The sequence below is a fragment of the Takifugu flavidus genome, chromosome 19 (assembly GCF_003711565.1).
Source record: "Takifugu flavidus isolate HTHZ2018 chromosome 19, ASM371156v2, whole genome shotgun sequence".
In the NCBI taxonomy this organism is placed as follows: Eukaryota; Metazoa; Chordata; class Actinopteri; order Tetraodontiformes; family Tetraodontidae; genus Takifugu; species Takifugu flavidus.
In genome coordinates this window covers 11,129,271-11,146,677 of record NC_079538.1, presented here as the reverse complement: position 1 = coordinate 11,146,677, position 17,407 = coordinate 11,129,271, and the positions used below count along the sequence as shown (strand labels likewise).

General features: G+C 42.8%; 1 protein-coding gene and 16 non-coding genes across 17 annotated transcripts; 1 reads left to right on the top strand and 16 right to left on the bottom strand.

The window, feature by feature from the left end:
- The first annotated feature begins 83 nt into the window (after window positions 1-83).
- Window positions 84-6,684, top strand: selenoi (selenoprotein I). The gene is made up of 10 exons (XM_057017772.1): window positions 84-299; window positions 1,466-1,534; window positions 1,679-1,787; window positions 2,308-2,382; window positions 2,880-3,142; window positions 3,474-3,582; window positions 3,651-3,699; window positions 3,775-3,955; window positions 4,036-4,215; window positions 4,286-6,684. Exons 1-10 carry the CDS (start codon window positions 243-245, stop codon window positions 4,391-4,393), a joined length of 1,200 nt encoding a protein of 399 aa, XP_056873752.1. The 5' UTR covers window positions 84-242; the 3' UTR covers window positions 4,394-6,684.
- Window positions 6,685-8,608: 1,924 nt separating this feature from the next.
- On the bottom strand, window positions 8,609-8,682 carry trnam-cau (transfer RNA methionine (anticodon CAU)). Its single transcript has one exon. It is a non-coding gene; the product is annotated as a tRNA-Met (tRNA).
- A 281-nt stretch (window positions 8,683-8,963) lies between these two features.
- trnat-ugu (transfer RNA threonine (anticodon UGU)) lies at window positions 8,964-9,037 on the bottom strand. The gene has a single exon. It is a non-coding gene; the product is annotated as a tRNA-Thr (tRNA).
- Window positions 9,038-9,321: 284 nt separating this feature from the next.
- Window positions 9,322-9,395, bottom strand: trnat-cgu (transfer RNA threonine (anticodon CGU)). The gene has a single exon. It is a non-coding gene; the product is annotated as a tRNA-Thr (tRNA).
- A 274-nt stretch (window positions 9,396-9,669) lies between these two features.
- trnat-agu (transfer RNA threonine (anticodon AGU)) lies at window positions 9,670-9,743 on the bottom strand. The gene has a single exon. It is a non-coding gene; the product is annotated as a tRNA-Thr (tRNA).
- A 793-nt stretch (window positions 9,744-10,536) lies between these two features.
- Window positions 10,537-10,610, bottom strand: trnat-ugu (transfer RNA threonine (anticodon UGU)). The gene has a single exon. It is a non-coding gene; the product is annotated as a tRNA-Thr (tRNA).
- Window positions 10,611-10,894: 284 nt separating this feature from the next.
- Window positions 10,895-10,968, bottom strand: trnat-cgu (transfer RNA threonine (anticodon CGU)). Its single transcript has one exon. It is a non-coding gene; the product is annotated as a tRNA-Thr (tRNA).
- Window positions 10,969-11,242: 274 nt separating this feature from the next.
- trnat-agu (transfer RNA threonine (anticodon AGU)) lies at window positions 11,243-11,316 on the bottom strand. The gene has a single exon. It is a non-coding gene; the product is annotated as a tRNA-Thr (tRNA).
- A 795-nt stretch (window positions 11,317-12,111) lies between these two features.
- Window positions 12,112-12,185, bottom strand: trnat-ugu (transfer RNA threonine (anticodon UGU)). Its single transcript has one exon. It is a non-coding gene; the product is annotated as a tRNA-Thr (tRNA).
- Window positions 12,186-12,469: 284 nt separating this feature from the next.
- On the bottom strand, window positions 12,470-12,543 carry trnat-cgu (transfer RNA threonine (anticodon CGU)). The gene has a single exon. It is a non-coding gene; the product is annotated as a tRNA-Thr (tRNA).
- A 275-nt stretch (window positions 12,544-12,818) lies between these two features.
- Window positions 12,819-12,892, bottom strand: trnat-agu (transfer RNA threonine (anticodon AGU)). Its single transcript has one exon. It is a non-coding gene; the product is annotated as a tRNA-Thr (tRNA).
- A 793-nt stretch (window positions 12,893-13,685) lies between these two features.
- Window positions 13,686-13,759, bottom strand: trnat-ugu (transfer RNA threonine (anticodon UGU)). The gene has a single exon. It is a non-coding gene; the product is annotated as a tRNA-Thr (tRNA).
- Window positions 13,760-14,043: 284 nt separating this feature from the next.
- Window positions 14,044-14,117, bottom strand: trnat-cgu (transfer RNA threonine (anticodon CGU)). The gene has a single exon. It is a non-coding gene; the product is annotated as a tRNA-Thr (tRNA).
- A 275-nt stretch (window positions 14,118-14,392) lies between these two features.
- Window positions 14,393-14,466, bottom strand: trnat-agu (transfer RNA threonine (anticodon AGU)). Its single transcript has one exon. It is a non-coding gene; the product is annotated as a tRNA-Thr (tRNA).
- Window positions 14,467-15,259: 793 nt separating this feature from the next.
- On the bottom strand, window positions 15,260-15,333 carry trnat-ugu (transfer RNA threonine (anticodon UGU)). The gene has a single exon. It is a non-coding gene; the product is annotated as a tRNA-Thr (tRNA).
- A 284-nt stretch (window positions 15,334-15,617) lies between these two features.
- trnat-cgu (transfer RNA threonine (anticodon CGU)) lies at window positions 15,618-15,691 on the bottom strand. The gene has a single exon. It is a non-coding gene; the product is annotated as a tRNA-Thr (tRNA).
- A 275-nt stretch (window positions 15,692-15,966) lies between these two features.
- On the bottom strand, window positions 15,967-16,040 carry trnat-agu (transfer RNA threonine (anticodon AGU)). The gene has a single exon. It is a non-coding gene; the product is annotated as a tRNA-Thr (tRNA).
- Between the last annotated feature and the right edge of the window lie 1,367 nt (window positions 16,041-17,407).

The following is a 17,407-nucleotide window of genomic DNA, read 5'->3' as shown; positions in this document are numbered from 1 at the left end:
ATGAAATAGACGATGATATTTGTAAATCCTCCCAACCCATAGGGGGAGTAGTGAGTTGATCAGCCAAATATGTACCCTCCATAGGAGTGGCCCGATTTTTACGACATGACATCACTTCACCCTCAACCGGCGTGAAATAACTGCTGCCAAGCTCCATGGTGCTTCGAATTGGCAGCTAACGTTGGCGATTTTCATTGCCAAGTGTAGACATTTATTTTACTGTGGAGCCAGGGTGTTAAATCATGGCTCTCTACGAATATGTCACTCAGGAGCAGCTTGCAGGCTTCGATAAATACAAGGTAAGGAGTCCCATAAATTGCTATGCTAGCAGCTAGCCCTTGATCTTGCAGTGTCCACTTGGCTAACTGTCACTACCCGCATCCGCGTCCCTGGTTTTTGCGCCTGCATTGTCTGATCTAACGGAGAATGCTGTCTAATTTGGCAGTGGAAAATAAAGAAATACCCCTTTTTGGAAAATAAAACTACAGTCACACCTAGTGTTCAAATAGATCTACACATCTGCCCGCACGAATCGAGTAAGGCTGTTTATTATTTACACCAGTAGTAACCTATGGGTTATGTCTGCTTTACGTGTTGCAAATCTACTAATTATTAACTCGCTGTTTATTTCTAGTACTAGAGACCTTTGAAATTAGTGTTTGCTTTTTGTGTAGTAAAAATACACATGGGTAAATCAACCCAGAAACGTTACTTTCGATTCCCCGTTATGAGAAAAACGTCGAATATTACCTAGAACTGATAGTGAAATGAATAAAGGTTTTTGCAGTCGGCGTATCATTGAATAGAATCATTTAGGAAACTAAAGCAACTCATTCTGCCTGTCATCATGACCGTGAATTCTAGTTAATGATCTCAATGAAATGTGACAACATTGATACAAAGAACATGTTGTCTTATGGAGGACTGCAAAAAACAGAGAATTCCAATCATTTAAAGATTTAACAGGGGAATTGGGCTTGACGTGAGATGAATGAGTCAGTATTTGAGTGTTTCCAGAATGTCTGTGTAAATTCTCAGTCATCCAGGTCATTGTATCCAAGGTAGTTTTCTCTGTCAACTGGACTGGGTTTCTTCTCTTGAAGACGTTTCGCCTTCTATCCAGAAGGCTTCTTCAGTTCTGAAATCGCTTGGGAGAGAGCTTGAAAATATATAGCCCCTGTGGACTATTTGCATGCTAATGATGACCACCCGGATCATTAGCATGCAAATAGTCCACAGGGGCTATATATTTTCAAGCTCTCTCCCAAGCGATTTCAGAACTGAAGAAGCCTTCTGGATAGAAGGCGAAACGTCTTCAAGAGAAGAAACCCAGTCCAGTTGACAGAGAAAACTACCTTGGATGTTTCCAGAATGTTCACCCACCCACAAAAAGACATTTTGGTTTATTTTCCTTTAATTTTCAGAGTTGTCTTACATTTAACCGTTGACTTGTGTCTCTCTGCAGTACAGTGCAGTCGACACGAATCCACTGTCCGTCTATGTTATGCACCCTTTTTGGAACTTTGTTGTCAAGGTGAGAAACATGAAAGAATGTATAAAGTCAAATATTCCTGGTTTTCCTCAGAGTTCCACACAGTAATTATAATCTAATTAATAGCAACTGTCAAATGGCATTAAGATGATCTCTTACAATAGTTTTGTTTCTCCTTGTCCACAGTTTTTACCAACATGGCTGGCACCAAATCTTATAACATTTACAGGATTTATGTTTCTTGTATTGAATTTCCTCATGTTGGCGTTCTTTGATTTCGACTTCACTGCCTCAGGTATGTTATATTACTTATCTCCTTTTTCTGCGTGCAATAAATTGGCCACAATCTTCACTATGGATTCAAACTACCTGCAAAAGTTTTCCATGCATATAAGGTAAAGTCCATTCAGGGTAATGACTTACTCATTACTGCCTAAAACATGCGAAACGTTTTTAGAATAAAGACTTTTCTGTCCTTTATTTTACTGCTCACTTCATGGTTCATGTGTCTGCACCCACAGACAGCTACATGGCACCAGCCTGGTCTTTTCATATTATTGCTGTCTTTCAGTCAGGTCTTTTTTGTCCTTTTGTTCTGCCCTTCAGATGAAATTTGATCCATTTTGATGTTAAGTATGATGGAAATGCTGATATGAGGATCACATGGTCATCAGGACATCATGTTTTCTATGCAAACCGCTGCTTTTCTGTGTATTAAATGAAAACATCCTAACCAAGGAATAAAGGCTTCTTAGTTTTATCCTGGTCTGCAGAGCCATATGTGGTGCTGTATATTTACATTATGTGTGTCTCAGCTGCAGGACATGAACACGTGCCTAGTTGGGTCTGGGTTGCTGCTGGGATCTTCAACTTCTTGGCCTACACACTCGGTGAGTCCTCACCCCTACAGGCTGTGTGTGTTGTCTTTTCAAGGGGTTCAGGGGGTAAATTCCTCCCAATTTACTGAAGCTTCAAGAGGGAAATCACATGCACTCATTGAAGTAACAGGCCCCTGTGTTTACATAAGAAATCAAAATCAAAGACTCCTTGACTGCTTTTACCGGACTGTCAGGATGGATTAAGTGTGTAAACAGATGAAGCACACAGCCGTCCCACCCATCACCTAGACTGGGTCACAGTCGTGTTGTCAGAATGTTGGTGCATAATCTAATATTCCATATGAGGCTTTAATGCTTTAATTACATGCTCTATATACTGTATACTGCCATCAATTTCTTGTTTGTATATGTCCATAAACATGACTGAGGGGAATTCTTGCTAACCAATTATGAGTTTGGGCAACAACTGAGAGGAAATGAAACACCTTAAAGTCTCTTATGCATAAACAGAAACTTTATGTGGTGACTTAATTTTCTGCTGTTCGCAGACGGCGTTGATGGTAAACAAGCTCGTCGAACCAACTCCTCCACCCCACTGGGGGAGCTCTTCGACCACGGCCTGGACAGTTGGGCCTGCATCTTTTTTGTGGCCACCGTCTACTCCATATTTGGTCGAGGGGAAAGCGGAGTGGGCGTCGCCACGCTGTACTACATCCTGTGGGTGGTGCTATTCTCTTTCATTCTGTCTCACTGGGAGAAGTACAACACCGGCATCTTGTTTTTGCCATGGGGATACGATATCAGCCAAGTGGTGAGGATGCACACAAACATGACCTCTACCACCAAACAAGCACTATAGCACTACAATCACTGAGTAAAGTTTGAATCACTGTAATTGTTAGTAACATTAAAGCAGTTGGGTTTCTAAGTCCATGCATATGGAAGGGATGTAAACAGGCAGTTTGGTTGCTTGGAATGTGGGTTATTTCATTGTTATGCAGCTTTTTTGACAATCTATTGTGTCAAAGATGGCAAATACTTAAAGTGTAGTAAAGCATCATCAGCTGGGAGAGGTGGAGGTTGCTTGGATGTAAATGGATTAGTAGAGTCAGTGATGATCGCTGGGTCTTTTCCGCTTCCAGACCATCTCCTTTGTTTACTTGGTGACTGCTGTGGTTGGCGTGGAAACGTGGTACCAGCCAATCCTGTGGCACTTGCTGTACAGAGACATTTTCACCTTTATGATCATCGGTAAGTTGATCATGTGTACGCACATGTGTAGCCATTCACAATTGTTTAACACATCTTTTGGTTTCCAGCCTGTTCCTTCACTGTGACTCTGCCAATGAGCCTCTACAATGTCCTAAAGTAAGTTAAGAGTTCATTGTTTTCGTATGTGCGTGTTTGCCCTCCATCACTCTTATGTTTTCTTCTCCATCACAGAGCTCACCGCAGTAACTCGCTGAAACACGACAGCTTTTACGAAGCTTTCCTGCCTTTCCTTTCTCCTGTCCTCTTCTTTGTTTTGTCTACTACCTGGGTCGTGTTCTCTCCTTCCAACATTCTAGAGGTGCAGCCCAGGATCTTCTACCTCATGGTGGGGACGGCCTTTGCAAATGTCACGGTGAGCGTCTGGTTATTTTTCAGTCTTGCATCAAACTTTGAATGTGCTACTATTCATCTGCATCTGCATTTATCTTTCAGTGTAAACTCATTGTGTGCCAGATGAGCAACACGCGTTGTCAGCCACTGAGCTGGCTCTTGCTGCCCATGGCCCTGGTGGTATTATTAGCTGTGACCGGGGTGGTTGCAAATGAGACCATGCTGCTGTATGTGTGGACAATCGCTGTCATACTAGCACACATACACTACGGAGTGTCGGTGGTAAGAACACACTCTGCTCTGAAGTCACTAATCAGTGTTTCAGCTCTTTGAAATATGATCCATTTTCCAGGTCCAACAGCTCAGCAACCACTTCAACATCAAGGCCTTCTCCCTGAAAAAGCCCAACGCAGACTGACAGGAAGAGGAACGAATCGGCTTGACAGAAGCGGAGGTCTAGGCCCCCATCCTTGGCTTATCGACACTTCACACTCATCTCCAGGGAAACCACATCCTGTCTCTTGATCCACGAGGACATCGCAAGTGCAATGATCTATGGGCCTTTTTCCCCAGTCCCCAAAAACACAGATGCATACACACACACACACACACACACACACACATGCAGCGTGCATCATCCAAGCGGGCGCTGGTCATTGAGATGGGCTGGGCCCACCCAGGGGCTCTGGCTCCCGTTATTGGAAAACGGCGGAAAGTAGAACCATTGAGGCACGGTTGTTTCCTACGGAAATGTGCTTCCTTTTTGGGACAGGAGCAACGCAAGCACATACTGTACATTAAAACACACACGGACGTACAATATTCTGCTGAAACACAGAATGTGGCAGGTATTTCTCTGACACACAAAAACACAGTGTTAGGAATGTATCTCATGCCTTTGGGAAATGCCATTTAAATTTTATAATATTAATAACATCTCCAATTTGATTTATGCCAAAGCCTTTATATTGTGGTTGGACGATATCTCCACAGCTTAAAGGATTGGTCATCAGAACTAAATGTTAATAATTATAAATATATACTGTATGTGTTGTGTGTATGGGTTTCGGGGCATTTTATTTTTAAACTCAAATGAATCCTTGTAAGAAAAGAGATTTTTGTCTTGCGAAACCTTGTATAGTAATTCCTGTAATTATATCCACGCTGACAAAAGTAAATGGGATTGACCAAGGTGACCTTTGACCTTCTCAACCCTCCACTTTGACCTCCGGGCATTGACCTCTACCCACCCTCTCCCTGTGAGGTGTTGTGTCTTAATGCTGATTCGTTCGTTTTTAATCATTATTCTAATTTTATAGATTGTTTTCTTTCTTTTCGTGTCTGTTTCCGAGGCAACGGTGGTTAAGTTGTGCAGAGCTTGAATGAAGAGTGTGTTCAAAAACCATGAATGGAGCGGGCTCACTCTGAGGGAACAAGCGCCAACGCCACAAACGCTACCTTCTGTTAAACCTCATTAATCACTGTATTTTTATTTTTTTTTCATTCAAGTTTGTACATGGTGACGCTTAATTGGGGGCTGCAGACTGGGCTCACTGTTTTGGGATTCTTCTGTTTTCACTCCTAGAAATCCATCATTGTCTTCTTGTTGCAGCACAAAATCAGTCTTTGTGCTTTTGCTGTGGGTAAATATTCATGAGGGTAGAACATTGAGGAATTGGCGGTCTGAACCCACTGATGCAGCACTCTTAGATGGATTCAGTCAACCCTCCCATCCAGTGTCTTAAATAGCTTGAATGTAAATGTTTGTCTGACTGGACAGGAAGTCTGAATATTGCATCGAAAACACGTGGCTTCTAAAGGTATAGATGGATTTTTGGAAATCATTTTACTACTTTAGAAGATATTTTTGAGATTAATCTGTGAATTACTGTTGCTGCCGTACTGGAATGACTGGGAGAAGCAAATTCTAGAAATCTGCTGCTAAAGTCTAACGGAGTAACCGAGTCTTTACTGGATTTAGGCAAACCTTGTATAGATACAGCTTCAAGCACATTATTATAGCTCATATTTAATTTGACACACACTTAACAAAGCCCTACATCTATGAATTTGGTAGGTTGTCATGATGCGAAAACGGCTTACTGGAATTTCTGGTGGTTACGTGCACTGTGTATGTTTGTGTGGAGCTCTGAGATTAATGTGTGTGAATATCAGTGTAAATACAATGTGTATATTATTTCTTTTGATTTTTTATTTTTATCTTTTTTTGTACGTGTAATCACAGTGCAGGTAGCTTTTCAGGCCTGAGGTTGATTCCAGTCATTGGTGTTCTTGGCGTCCACTCCAGCATTCCCTCTGAAATCAGAATGCCTACAACATATTCTAGGTGTTGTTTGATCGGAAATTGCTCAAGAGCAACTGCACCATCTAAAAAAAAAAAAAAACCCATCAACATCTCAAAACAAAGTGTAAAACAAGTTCCGTTTTTTGAAATGTTTTTACGAAATCTTGTTGAATTGCGAGGTTATTTTCATTTGCATGCACCTCATCTCTATTGACGCTCTGAAAACGATCATCTTCTTCCCAGCAATCCAGTTTGTTCAAGTAGTATAGGTAATCTCTGGTAACCATCCAGGGCTTCTTTGTGGATTATTTTGATGTTGTTAACCAATGAAAGAGCAGACTGTTCATACAAGAATTAAAATAAATATAAATTAAAATAAAAACGATATTTAAGATTATATATATACAATATAATCTTAAATTTCGTTTTGCTGTTTCAACTGACAAGTCTCTTGTGACCACAAGGGGGCAGCATATAACAGGGTGGACTGACGGCGCAGTAAATCCTTTCGCAAAGGTTTTACACGCGTTTCTAAGAATTTTCTTGAATGCAACAATGTTTACAACCCTAAAAAGCAAGAGGTCATACAATATCTCCTGTCAGTTGCGTTAGAAGTTGTATAAAGAAGCTCAGAATTGTATTGAAGAGAAGAGGATCATTCTGAACTCTGCACCACGGAGATCTCCCAACAGATGGCGGGGCAGCGCAAACCTTTGCTTTCTTATTTTGTATGCTTCTGCGCTGATCACTGATAAAACATTCGGTAATCGAACACACAAATTTACATTTGAGATTAGTTATACTGAAACCGGCTGGCCTTGTTTTAAGTTTGACATCGTAAAACACGTGCTGAACTTTGCATCTTGGGTGGCTTTGGTTCAAATCACAGGCTACATTAATAACAATCCTTTAATGTGCTTTTAACATGTTGCGCTTTAAAAATATCTTAAACTAGCTGTCAATACACAAAGGGTTGAGGAAGTATTGAAGTAGCAACTTTAAAGTAATCTCTAAAGACAGCCTGCTTGCATCAAAGGAAAGTAAACGCATGTATAAAGGCCCAGCAGGTCTGTCTTCGATCAGGTCCTCGATTGTGAAAGGCCAAAGTGCTGAGTCCTGGCAACTGATTGCGACAATCTTATATCTTAGCTGGATCTTTTTCAACCAGCAATGTGATTCTAATCAGTCGTTCATCCAAACAATGAGCTGGGAGCAGGCCAGGTCTGATAATTGTCTGGCAATAGATGCATCCATCGGCCTGGAAGTGTTTTCTTAACCTCAAGAAAAAAAGATGGTTGCGAAACATTTTAACAACATTAGTAGTTCAAGTTTTATCTGAATAATCCATTGAGCTCATTGTTTTAGGCTGACATGACCATGTCACTCTGATCAGGTCTTCTTTTATGGAATTGACTGGTGTTGATCCTAAGTGGCAGGTAATCAGAGATGGTATCAACTAAACGGCTCAGGTTGCTGCCCCGTGGTGCCAGACACTTTGTGTACCGCTGACCCTGGTGACTCGCAGACACACACACCCATACACCCACACAATGGCTGTCATGGTCATCACCTGGAGACTAGTTAACCACAGTACCACCCTGGACTGGCTCCCCTGCAAGGTAAAACTCAATAATGGATGACCATCATTAGAAACCAGACACGTAAGAAGACAGGTTGACCCAGACTGACATGAACACAGGACTGAGCTCAGTGATTCCTCTCTGAATCCATTGATTCAGGAACACAATCCACATCAGGCGACAACCACTTCAACTATAACATCCAGATGGAAAGATGTGTTTGGCTGTAATTTCTGCCACTTATAACACATTATAACAAAATAGGAAAATGCCTTTTCACTTCTACTGGGGGGGGGGCAGTTTTTGTTTCTGCTCTTAATCCCCTGTTGCGCTATGAAAAGCACAACACAAAGGGTCAATCCATCCACAGTTGTTAGCTTGGGTATTAAAACGAAATCCATCTGATGATGTCACAATCACGCATCCACAATACACCTGATAAAAGTTTTAGTTTTTGGGTTTGAATCTAGCTAATTTCACAAAAATGAATTATAATGTGTGAGATAACCGTTGATTAAGGGTCAAATCCAAGAAGTGCCTCTTTACTGTCATGAGGAAAATATGCTTTTAGCAAACCTGGTGAAAACCTGTTTCAAGCAAAAATCATAGTGCATGGACCAAATTAACCAATTGGTGGCATTCCAGTCACTTCCAGTTCCCTCCTTCCTTCATGAAAGCTATTTTCTGCCTGGGAGGACAAAACTTTCAGAATGAGAAAGACAAAGCCTTTGCAGGTGTGATGCATTGCCAAAACTAGAGTATTTCAGTTATTATTGCAGCAAAAGCACAGAGGCACTGCTGGGATTTGAACCCAGGATCTCCTGTTTATGAGGCAGGTACTTTGACCAGCTAAGCTACAATGCCACCCGAAGAGCAAAGTTTTCCTTTCTATGCAACACTTACCAAGCAAACATGGAGGAATGAGAAGGTGCTGGATTCATATGGTAGTACTATGTAGATGAGTGCGTAAAGCAAAGAGATCTCCTGAGCTGCCAAGTAAGACACTTGTCCCGTCTTTCCTTCATAAAAGCTGTTTTGTGGGTGGGAGGACAGAACTTTCAGAATGAGAAGAACAAAGCCATTGGAGGTGTGATGCATGGCCAAAACCTCAGCGAGTTTCAGTTGCTTTCGTAGCTCTCGGACAGAGGCACTGCTGGGATTCGAACCCAGGCTCTCCTGTTTACAAGACAGGTACTTTGACCAACTAAGCTACAGTGCCATACAAATTTGAGTGTTTTCCTTTCCATGCAACAGTTTCCAAGTAAATGTGTTGGAAATAGAAGGTCATGGATTCATATCCAAGTGGAACTACTATGAAGATGAGTGTGGAAAACAAAGAGATCTCCTGAGCACCCAGGTAGGAAAATTGTCACCTCTTTCCTTCATAAAGGCAATTTTCTGCCTTGGAAGACAAGACTTTCAGTATAAGGCAAAAGCCATTGCAGGTGTGAGTCATGGACAAAGGTTCAGGGCATTCCAGTTGCTTTTGTAGCAAAAGGACAGAGGCACTGCTGGGATTTGAACCCAGGCTCTCCTGTTTACGAGACAGGCACTTTGACCAGCTAAGCTACAGCGCCACAGAAAGCTAAGAAGTTTCCTTTCTATGCAACAGTTTCCACGCAAACATGGAGGAAATAGATGGTCGTGGATTCATATCCATGTGGTACCAGTGTGTAAAGCAAAGCGATCTCCCAAAATGCCAGCAAAGGACTTGTCTCCTCTTTCCTTCAGAAAAGCTCTTTTCTGCCTGGGAGGACAGGACTTTCAGAATGAGAAGGACAAAGCCATTGCAGGTGTGAGGCATGGACAAAGGTTCAGGGCATTTCAGTTACTTTTGTAGCAAAAGGACAGAGGCACTGCTGGGATTTGAAGCCAGGCTCTCCTGTTTACTAGACAGGCACTTTGACCAGCTAAGCTACAGTGCCACGACAACGGAGCTCAAATATGTGAGGTAACTGTCGATTAAGGGTCAACTACCAGACGTGCCTCTTTCCTGTCATCAAGAGTTTGGTGAGTATAAAGTAATCCATGCCAGGGATGTCTAATCCCACTCCTCCAGGGTCGTAATGCAACCACGTTTCTGAACTGTCATGAGGAAAATATGTTTTTAGCAAACCTGGTGAAAGATGTTTAAGATGACCGGGCTGGATCCTAACACCTCAGTTTCAAGCAAAAATCATAGTGCATGGACCAAATTAACTAATTGGTTGCATTCCAGTCACTTCCAGTTCCCTCCTTCCCTCATGAAAGCTATTTTCTGCCTGGGAGGACAAAACTTTCAGAATGAGAAAGACAAAGCCTTTGCAGGTGTGATGCATTGCCAAAACTAGAGAATTTCATTTATTATTGCAGCAAAAGCACAGCGGCACTGCTGGGATTTGAACCCAGGATCTCCTGTTCATGAGGCAGGTACTTTGAACAGCTAAGCTACAATGCCACCTAAAGAGCAAAGCTTTCCTTTCTATGCAACACTTACCAAGCAAACATGGAGGAACGAGAAGGTGCTGGATTCATATGGTACTACTATGTAGATGACTGCGTAAAGCAAAGAGATCTCCTGAGCTGCCAAGTAAGACATTTGTCCCGTCTTTCCTTCATAAAAGCTGTTTTGTAGGTGGGAGGACAGAACTTTCAGAATGAGAAGAACAAAGCCATTGGAGGTGTGATGCATGGCCAAAACCTCAGCGAGTTTCAGTTGCTTTTGTAGCTCTCGGACAGAGGCACTGCTGGGATTCGAACCCAGGCTCTCCTGCTTACAAGACAGGTACTTTGACCAACTAAGCTACAGTGCCATAAAAATTTGAGTGTTTTCCTTTCCATGCAACAGTTTCCAAGTAAATGTGCTGGAAATAGAAGGTCATGGATTCATATCCAAGTGGAACTACTATGAAGATGAGTGTGGAAAAAAAAGAGATCTCCTGAGCACCCAGGTAAGAAAATTGTCACCTCTTTCCTTCATAATGGCAATTTTCTGCCTTGGAAGACAAGACTTTCAGTATAAGGCAAAAGCCATTGCAGGTGTGAGTCATGGACAAAGGTTCAGGGCATTCCAGTTGCTTTTGTAGCAAAAGGACAGAGGCACTGCTGGGATTTGAACCCAGGCTCTCCTGTTTACGAGACAGGCACTTTGACCAGCTAAGCTACAGCGCCACAGAAAGCTAAGAAGCTTCCTTTCTATGCAACAGTTTCCACGCAAACATGGAGGAAATAGATGGTCGTGGATTCATATCCATGTGGTACCAGTGTGTAAAGCAAAGTGATCTCCCAAAATGCCAGCAAAGGAACTTGTCTCCTCTTTCCTTCAGAAAAGCTTTTTCTGCCTGGGAGGACAGGACTTTCAGAATGAGAAGGACAAAGCCATTGCAGGTGTGAGGCATGGACAAAGGTTCAGGGCATTTCAGTTACTTTTGTAGCAAAAGGACAGAGGCACTGCTGGGATTTGAACCCAGGCTCTCCTGTTTACTAGACAGGCACTTTGACCAGCTAAGCTACAGTGCCACGACAACAGAGAGCTCAAATATGTGAGGTAACTGTCGATTAAGGGTCAACTACCAGACGTGCCTCTTTACTGTCATCAAGAGTTTGGTGAGTATAAAGTAATCCATGCCAGGGATGTCTAATCCCACTCCTCCAGGGTCGTAATGCAACCACGTTTCTGAACTGTCATGAGGAAAATATGTTTTTAGCAAACCTGGTGAAAGATGTTTAAGATGACCGGGCTGGATCCTAACACCTCAGTTTCAAGCAAAGATCATAGTGCATGGACCAAATTAACTAATTGGTTGCATTCCAGTCACTTCCAGTTCCCTCCTTCCTTCATGAAAGCTATTTTCTGCCTGGGAGGACAAAACTTTCAGAATGAGAAAGACAAAGCCTTTGCAGGTGTGATGCATTGCCAAAACTAGAGAATTTCATTTATTATTGCAGCAAAAGCACAGCGGCACTGCTGGGATTTGAACCCAGGATCTCCTGTTCATGAGGCAAGTACTTTGAACAGCTAAGCTACAATGCCACCTAAAGAGCAAAGCTTTCCTTTCTATGCAACACTTACCAAGCAAACATGGAGGAATGAGAAGGTGCTGGATTCATATGGTACTACTATGTAGATGACTGCGTAAAGCAAAGAGATCTCCTGAGCTACCAAGTAAGACATTTGTCCCGTCTTTCCTTCATAAAAGCTGTTTTGTAGGTGGGAGGACAGAACTTTCAGAATGAGAAGAACAAAGCCATTGGAGGTGTGATGCATGGCCAAAACCTCAGCGAGTTTCAGTTGCTTTTGTAGCTCTCGGACAGAGGCACTGCTGGGATTCGAACCCAGGCTCTCCTGCTTACAAGACAGGTACTTTGACCAACTAAGCCACAGTGCCATAAAAATTTGAGTGTTTTCCTTTCCATGCAACAGTTTCCAAGTAAATGTGCTGGAAATAGAAGGTCATGGATTCATATCCAAGTGGAACTACTATGAAGATGAGTGTGGAAAACAAAGAGATCTCCTGAGCACCCAGGTAAGAAAATTGTCACCTCTTTCCTTCATAATGGCAATTTTCTGCCTTGGAAGACAAGACTTTCAGTATAAGGCAAAAGCCATTGCAGGTGTGAGTCATGGACAAAGGTTCAGGGCATTCCAGTTGCTTTTGTAGCAAAAGGACAGAGGCACTGCTGGGATTTGAACCCAGGCTCTCCTGTTTACGAGACAGGCACTTTGACCAGCTAAGCTACAGCGCCACAGAAAGCTAAGAAGTTTCCTTTCTATGCAACAGTTTCCACGCAAACATGGAGGAAATAGATGGTCGTGGATTCATATCCATGTGGTACCAGTGTGTAAAGCAAAGTGATCTCCCAAAATGCCAGCAAAGGAACTTGTCTCCTCTTTCCTTCAGAAAAGCTCTTTTCTGCCTGGGAGGACAGGACTTTCAGAATGAGAAGGACAAAGCCATTGCAGGTGTGAGGCATGGACAAAGGTTCAGGGCATTTCAGTTACTTTTGTAGCAAAAGGACAGAGGCACTGCTGGGATTTGAACCCAGGCTCTCCTGTTTACTAGACAGGCACTTTGACCAGCTAAGCTACAGTGCCACGACAACAGAGCTCAAATATGTGAGGTAACTGTCGATTAAGGGTCAACTACCAGACGTGCCTCTTTACTGTCATCAAGAGTTTGGTGAGTATAAAGTAATCCATGCCAGGGATGTCTAATCCCACTCCTCCAGGGTCGTAATGCAACCACGTTTCTGAACTGTCATGAGGAAAATATGTTTTTAGCAAACCTGGTGAAAGATGTTTAAGATGACCGGGCTGGATCCTAACACCTCAGTTTCAAGCAAAGATCATAGTGCATGGACCAAATTAACTAATTGGTTGCATTCCAGTCACTTCCAGTTCCCTCCTTCCTTCATGAAAGCTATTTTCTGCCTGGGAGGACAAAACTTTCAGAATGAGAAAGACAAAGCCTTTGCAGGTGTGATGCATTGCCAAAACTAGAGAATTTCATTTATTATTGCAGCAAAAGCACAGCGGCACTGCTGGGATTTGAACCCAGGATCTCCTGTTCATGAGGCAAGTACTTTGAACAGCTAAGCTACAATGCCACCTAAAGAGCAAAGCTTTCCTTTCTATGCAACACTTACCAAGCAAACATGGAGGAATGAGAAGGTGCTGGATTCATATGGTACTACTATGTAGATGACTGCGTAAAGCAAAGAGATCTCCTGAGCTACCAAGTAAGACATTTGTCCCGTCTTTCCTTCATAAAAGCTGTTTTGTAGGTGGGAGGACAGAACTTTCAGAATGAGAAGAACAAAGCCATTGGAGGTGTGATGCATGGCCAAAACCTCAGCGAGTTTCAGTTGCTTTTGTAGCTCTCGGACAGAGGCACTGCTGGGATTCGAACCCAGGCTCTCCTGTTTACAAGACAGGTACTTTGACCAACTAAGCCACAGTGCCATAAAAATTTGAGTGTTTTCCTTTCCATGCAACAGTTTCCAAGTAAATGTGCTGGAAATAGAAGGTCATGGATTCATATCCAAGTGGAACTACTATGAAGATGAGTGTGAAAAACAAAGAGATCTCCTGAGCACCCAGGTAAGAAAATTGTCACCTCTTTCCTTCATAAAGGCAATTTTCTGCCTTGGAAGACAAGACTTTCAGTATAAGGCAAAAGCCATTGCAGGTGTGAGTCATGGACAAAGGTTCAGGGCATTCCAGTTGCTTTTGTAGCAAAAGGACAGAGGCACTGCTGGGATTTGAACCCAGGCTCTCCTGTTTACGAGACAGGCACTTTGACCAGCTAAGCTACAGCGCCATGGAAAGCTAAGAAGTTTCCTTTCTATGCAACAGTTTCCACGCAAACATGGAGGAAATAGATGGTCGTGGATTCATATCCATGTGGTACCAGTGTGTAAAGCAAAGTGATCTCCCAAAATGCCAGCAAAGGAACTTGTCTCCTCTTTCCTTCAGAAAAGCTCTTTTCTGCCTGGGAGGACAGGACTTTCAGAATGAGAAGGACAAAGCCATTGCAGGTGTGAGGCATGGACAAAGGTTCAGGGCATTTCAGTTACTTTTGTAGCAAAAGGACAGAGGCACTGCTGGGATTTGAACCCAGGCTCTCCTGTTTACTAGACAGGCACTTTGACCAGCTAAGCTACAGTGCCACGACAACGGAGCTCAAATATGTGAGGTAACTGTCGATTAAGGGTCAACTACCAGACGTGCCTCTTTACTGTCATCAAGAGTTTGGTGAGTATAAAGTAATCCATGCCAGGGATGTCTAATCCCACTCCTCCAGGGTCGTAATGCAACCACGTTTCTGAACTGTCATGAGGAAAATATGTTTTTAGCAAACCTGGTGAAAGATGTTTAAGATGACCGGGCTGGATCCTAACACCTCAGTTTCAAGCAAAAATCATAGTGCATGGACCAAATTAACTAATTGGTTGCATTCCAGTCACTTCCAGTTCCCTCCTTCCCTCATGAAAGCTATTTTCTGCCTGGGAGGACAAAACTTTCAGAATGAGAAAGACAAAGCCTTTGCAGGTGTGATGCATTGCCAAAACTAGAGAATTTCATTTATTATTGCAGCAAAAGCACAGAGGCACTGCTGGGATTTGAACCCAGGATCTCCTGTTCATGAGGCAAGTACTTTGAACAGCTAAGCTACAATGCCACCTAAAGAGCAAAGCTTTCCTTTCTATGCAACACTTACCAAGCAAACATGGAGGAATGAGAAGGTGCTGGATTCATATGGTACTACTATGTAGATGACTGCGTAAAGCAAAGAGATCTCCTGAGCTACCAAGTAAGACATTTGTCCCGTCTTTCCTTCATAAAAGCTGTTTTGTAGGTGGGAGGACAGAACTTTCAGAATGAGAAGAACAAAGCCATTGGAGGTGTGATGCATGGCCAAAACCTCAGCGAGTTTCAGTTGCTTTCGTAGCTCTCGGACAGAGGCACTGCTGGGATTCGAACCCAGGCTCTCCTGTTTACAAGACAGGTACTTTGACCAACTAAGCCACAGTGCCATAAAAATTTGAGTGTTTTCCTTTCCATGCAACAGTTTCCAAGTAAATGTGCTGGAAATAGAAGGTCATGGATTCATATCCAAGTGGAACTACTATGAAGATGAGTGTGGAAAACAAAGAGATCTCCTGAGCACCCAGGTAAGAAAATTGTCACCTCTTTCCTTCATAAAGGCAATTTTCTGCCTTGGAAGACAAGACTTTCAGTATAAGGCAAAAGCCATTGCAGGTGTGAGTCATGGACAAAGGTTCAGGGCATTCCAGTTGCTTTTGTAGCAAAAGGACAGAGGCACTGCTGGGATTTGAACCCAGGCTCTCCTGTTTACGAGACAGGCACTTTGACCAGCTAAGCTACAGCGCCACAGAAAGCTAAGAAGTTTCCTTTCTATGCAACAGTTTCCACGCAAACATGGAGGAAATAGATGGTCGTGGATTCATATCCATGTGGTACCAGTGTGTAAAGCAAAGTGATCTCCCAAAATGCCAGCAAAGGAACTTGTCTCCTCTTTCCTTCAGAAAAGCTCTTTTCTGCCTGGGAGGACAGGACTTTCAGAATGAGAAGGACAAAGCCATTGCAGGTGTGAGGCATGGACAAAGGTTCAGGGCATTTCAGTTACTTTTGTAGCAAAAGGACAGAGGCACTGCTGGGATTTGAACCCAGGCTCTCCTGTTTACTAGACAGGCACTTTGACCAGCTAAGCTACAGTGCCACGACAACGGAGCTCAAATATGTGAGGTAACTGTCGATTAAGGGTCAACTACCAGACGTGCCTCTTTACTGTCATCAAGAGTTTGGTGAGTATAAAGTAATCCATGCCAGGGATGTCTAATCCCACTCCTCCAGGGTCGTAATGCAACCACGTTTCTGAACTGTCATGAGGAAAATATGTTTTTAGCAAACCTGGTGAAAGATGTTTAAGATGACCGGGCTGGATCCTAACACCTCAGTTTCAAGCAAAAATCATAGTGCATGGACCAAATTAACCAATTGGTGGCATTCCAGTCACTTCCAGTTCCCTCCTTCCTTCATGAAAGCTATTTTCTGCCTGGGAGGACAAAACTTTCAGAATGAGAAAGACAAAGCCTTTGCAGGTGTGATGCATTGCCAAAACTAGAGAATTTCATTTATTATTGCAGCAAAAGCACAGCGGCACTGCTGGGATTTGAACCCAGGATCTCCTGTTTATGAGGCAGGTACTTTGAACAGCTAAGCTACAATGCCACCTAAAGAGCAACGCTTTCCTTTCTATGCAACACTTACCAAGCAAACATGGAGGAACGAGAAGGTGCTGGATTCATATGGTAGTACTATGTAGATGACTGCGTAAAGCAAAGAGATCTCCTGAGCTGCCAAGTAAGACACTTGTCCCGTCTTTCCTTCATAAAAGCTGTTTTGTAGGTGGGAGGACAGAACTTTCAGAATGAGAAGAACAAAGCCATTGTGGGTGTGATGTGTGCCCAAAACCTGGGACATTTCCATGGCTCTTCTGAGACTTGAACCCTGGCTTTCCTCATCATTCAACTGGCACTTTTACCAAGTAAGGCACAAATGGGTTTGCAATTGAGTTGTGCCTTTAGGTAGTATGACAAGTTTAATTCGAAAATGTTGCCTTTGCCATATGCATACAAAGTTGTGAACGACTTTAAACCACAGCCAGGACACAAGGTGAAAGAGCACTAAACACCGCACTGACTGCGTCACTAATAACCCCAGGTAATCATGTTTTAATTCACCATCTGGTGTTAAGGTCACAGACATATAATCCACCTGTGACAATGCTCAGTGTAGCATGCATGGGTGCAAATGTAAGGGCAGAGGACACATCCTATAGATTATTCATCAGATTTCCATATCACGTTTGTCCAATTCTTGCATACATGCACCATTTTGAGGAGTAGATCAAAGGTGAACTAGAGATATGTGCCGCATCGCAAACTTCAGAAACAAAATATATTAGGAAATCCTTAGGATATCGCTCACCCATCTAATAGCAACTGGGCTGGATCTTCATTTTTAATGTATTTTCATTGTGAGCTGTGAACGTATATATGGTGTCTGATACAGTAACATATTATG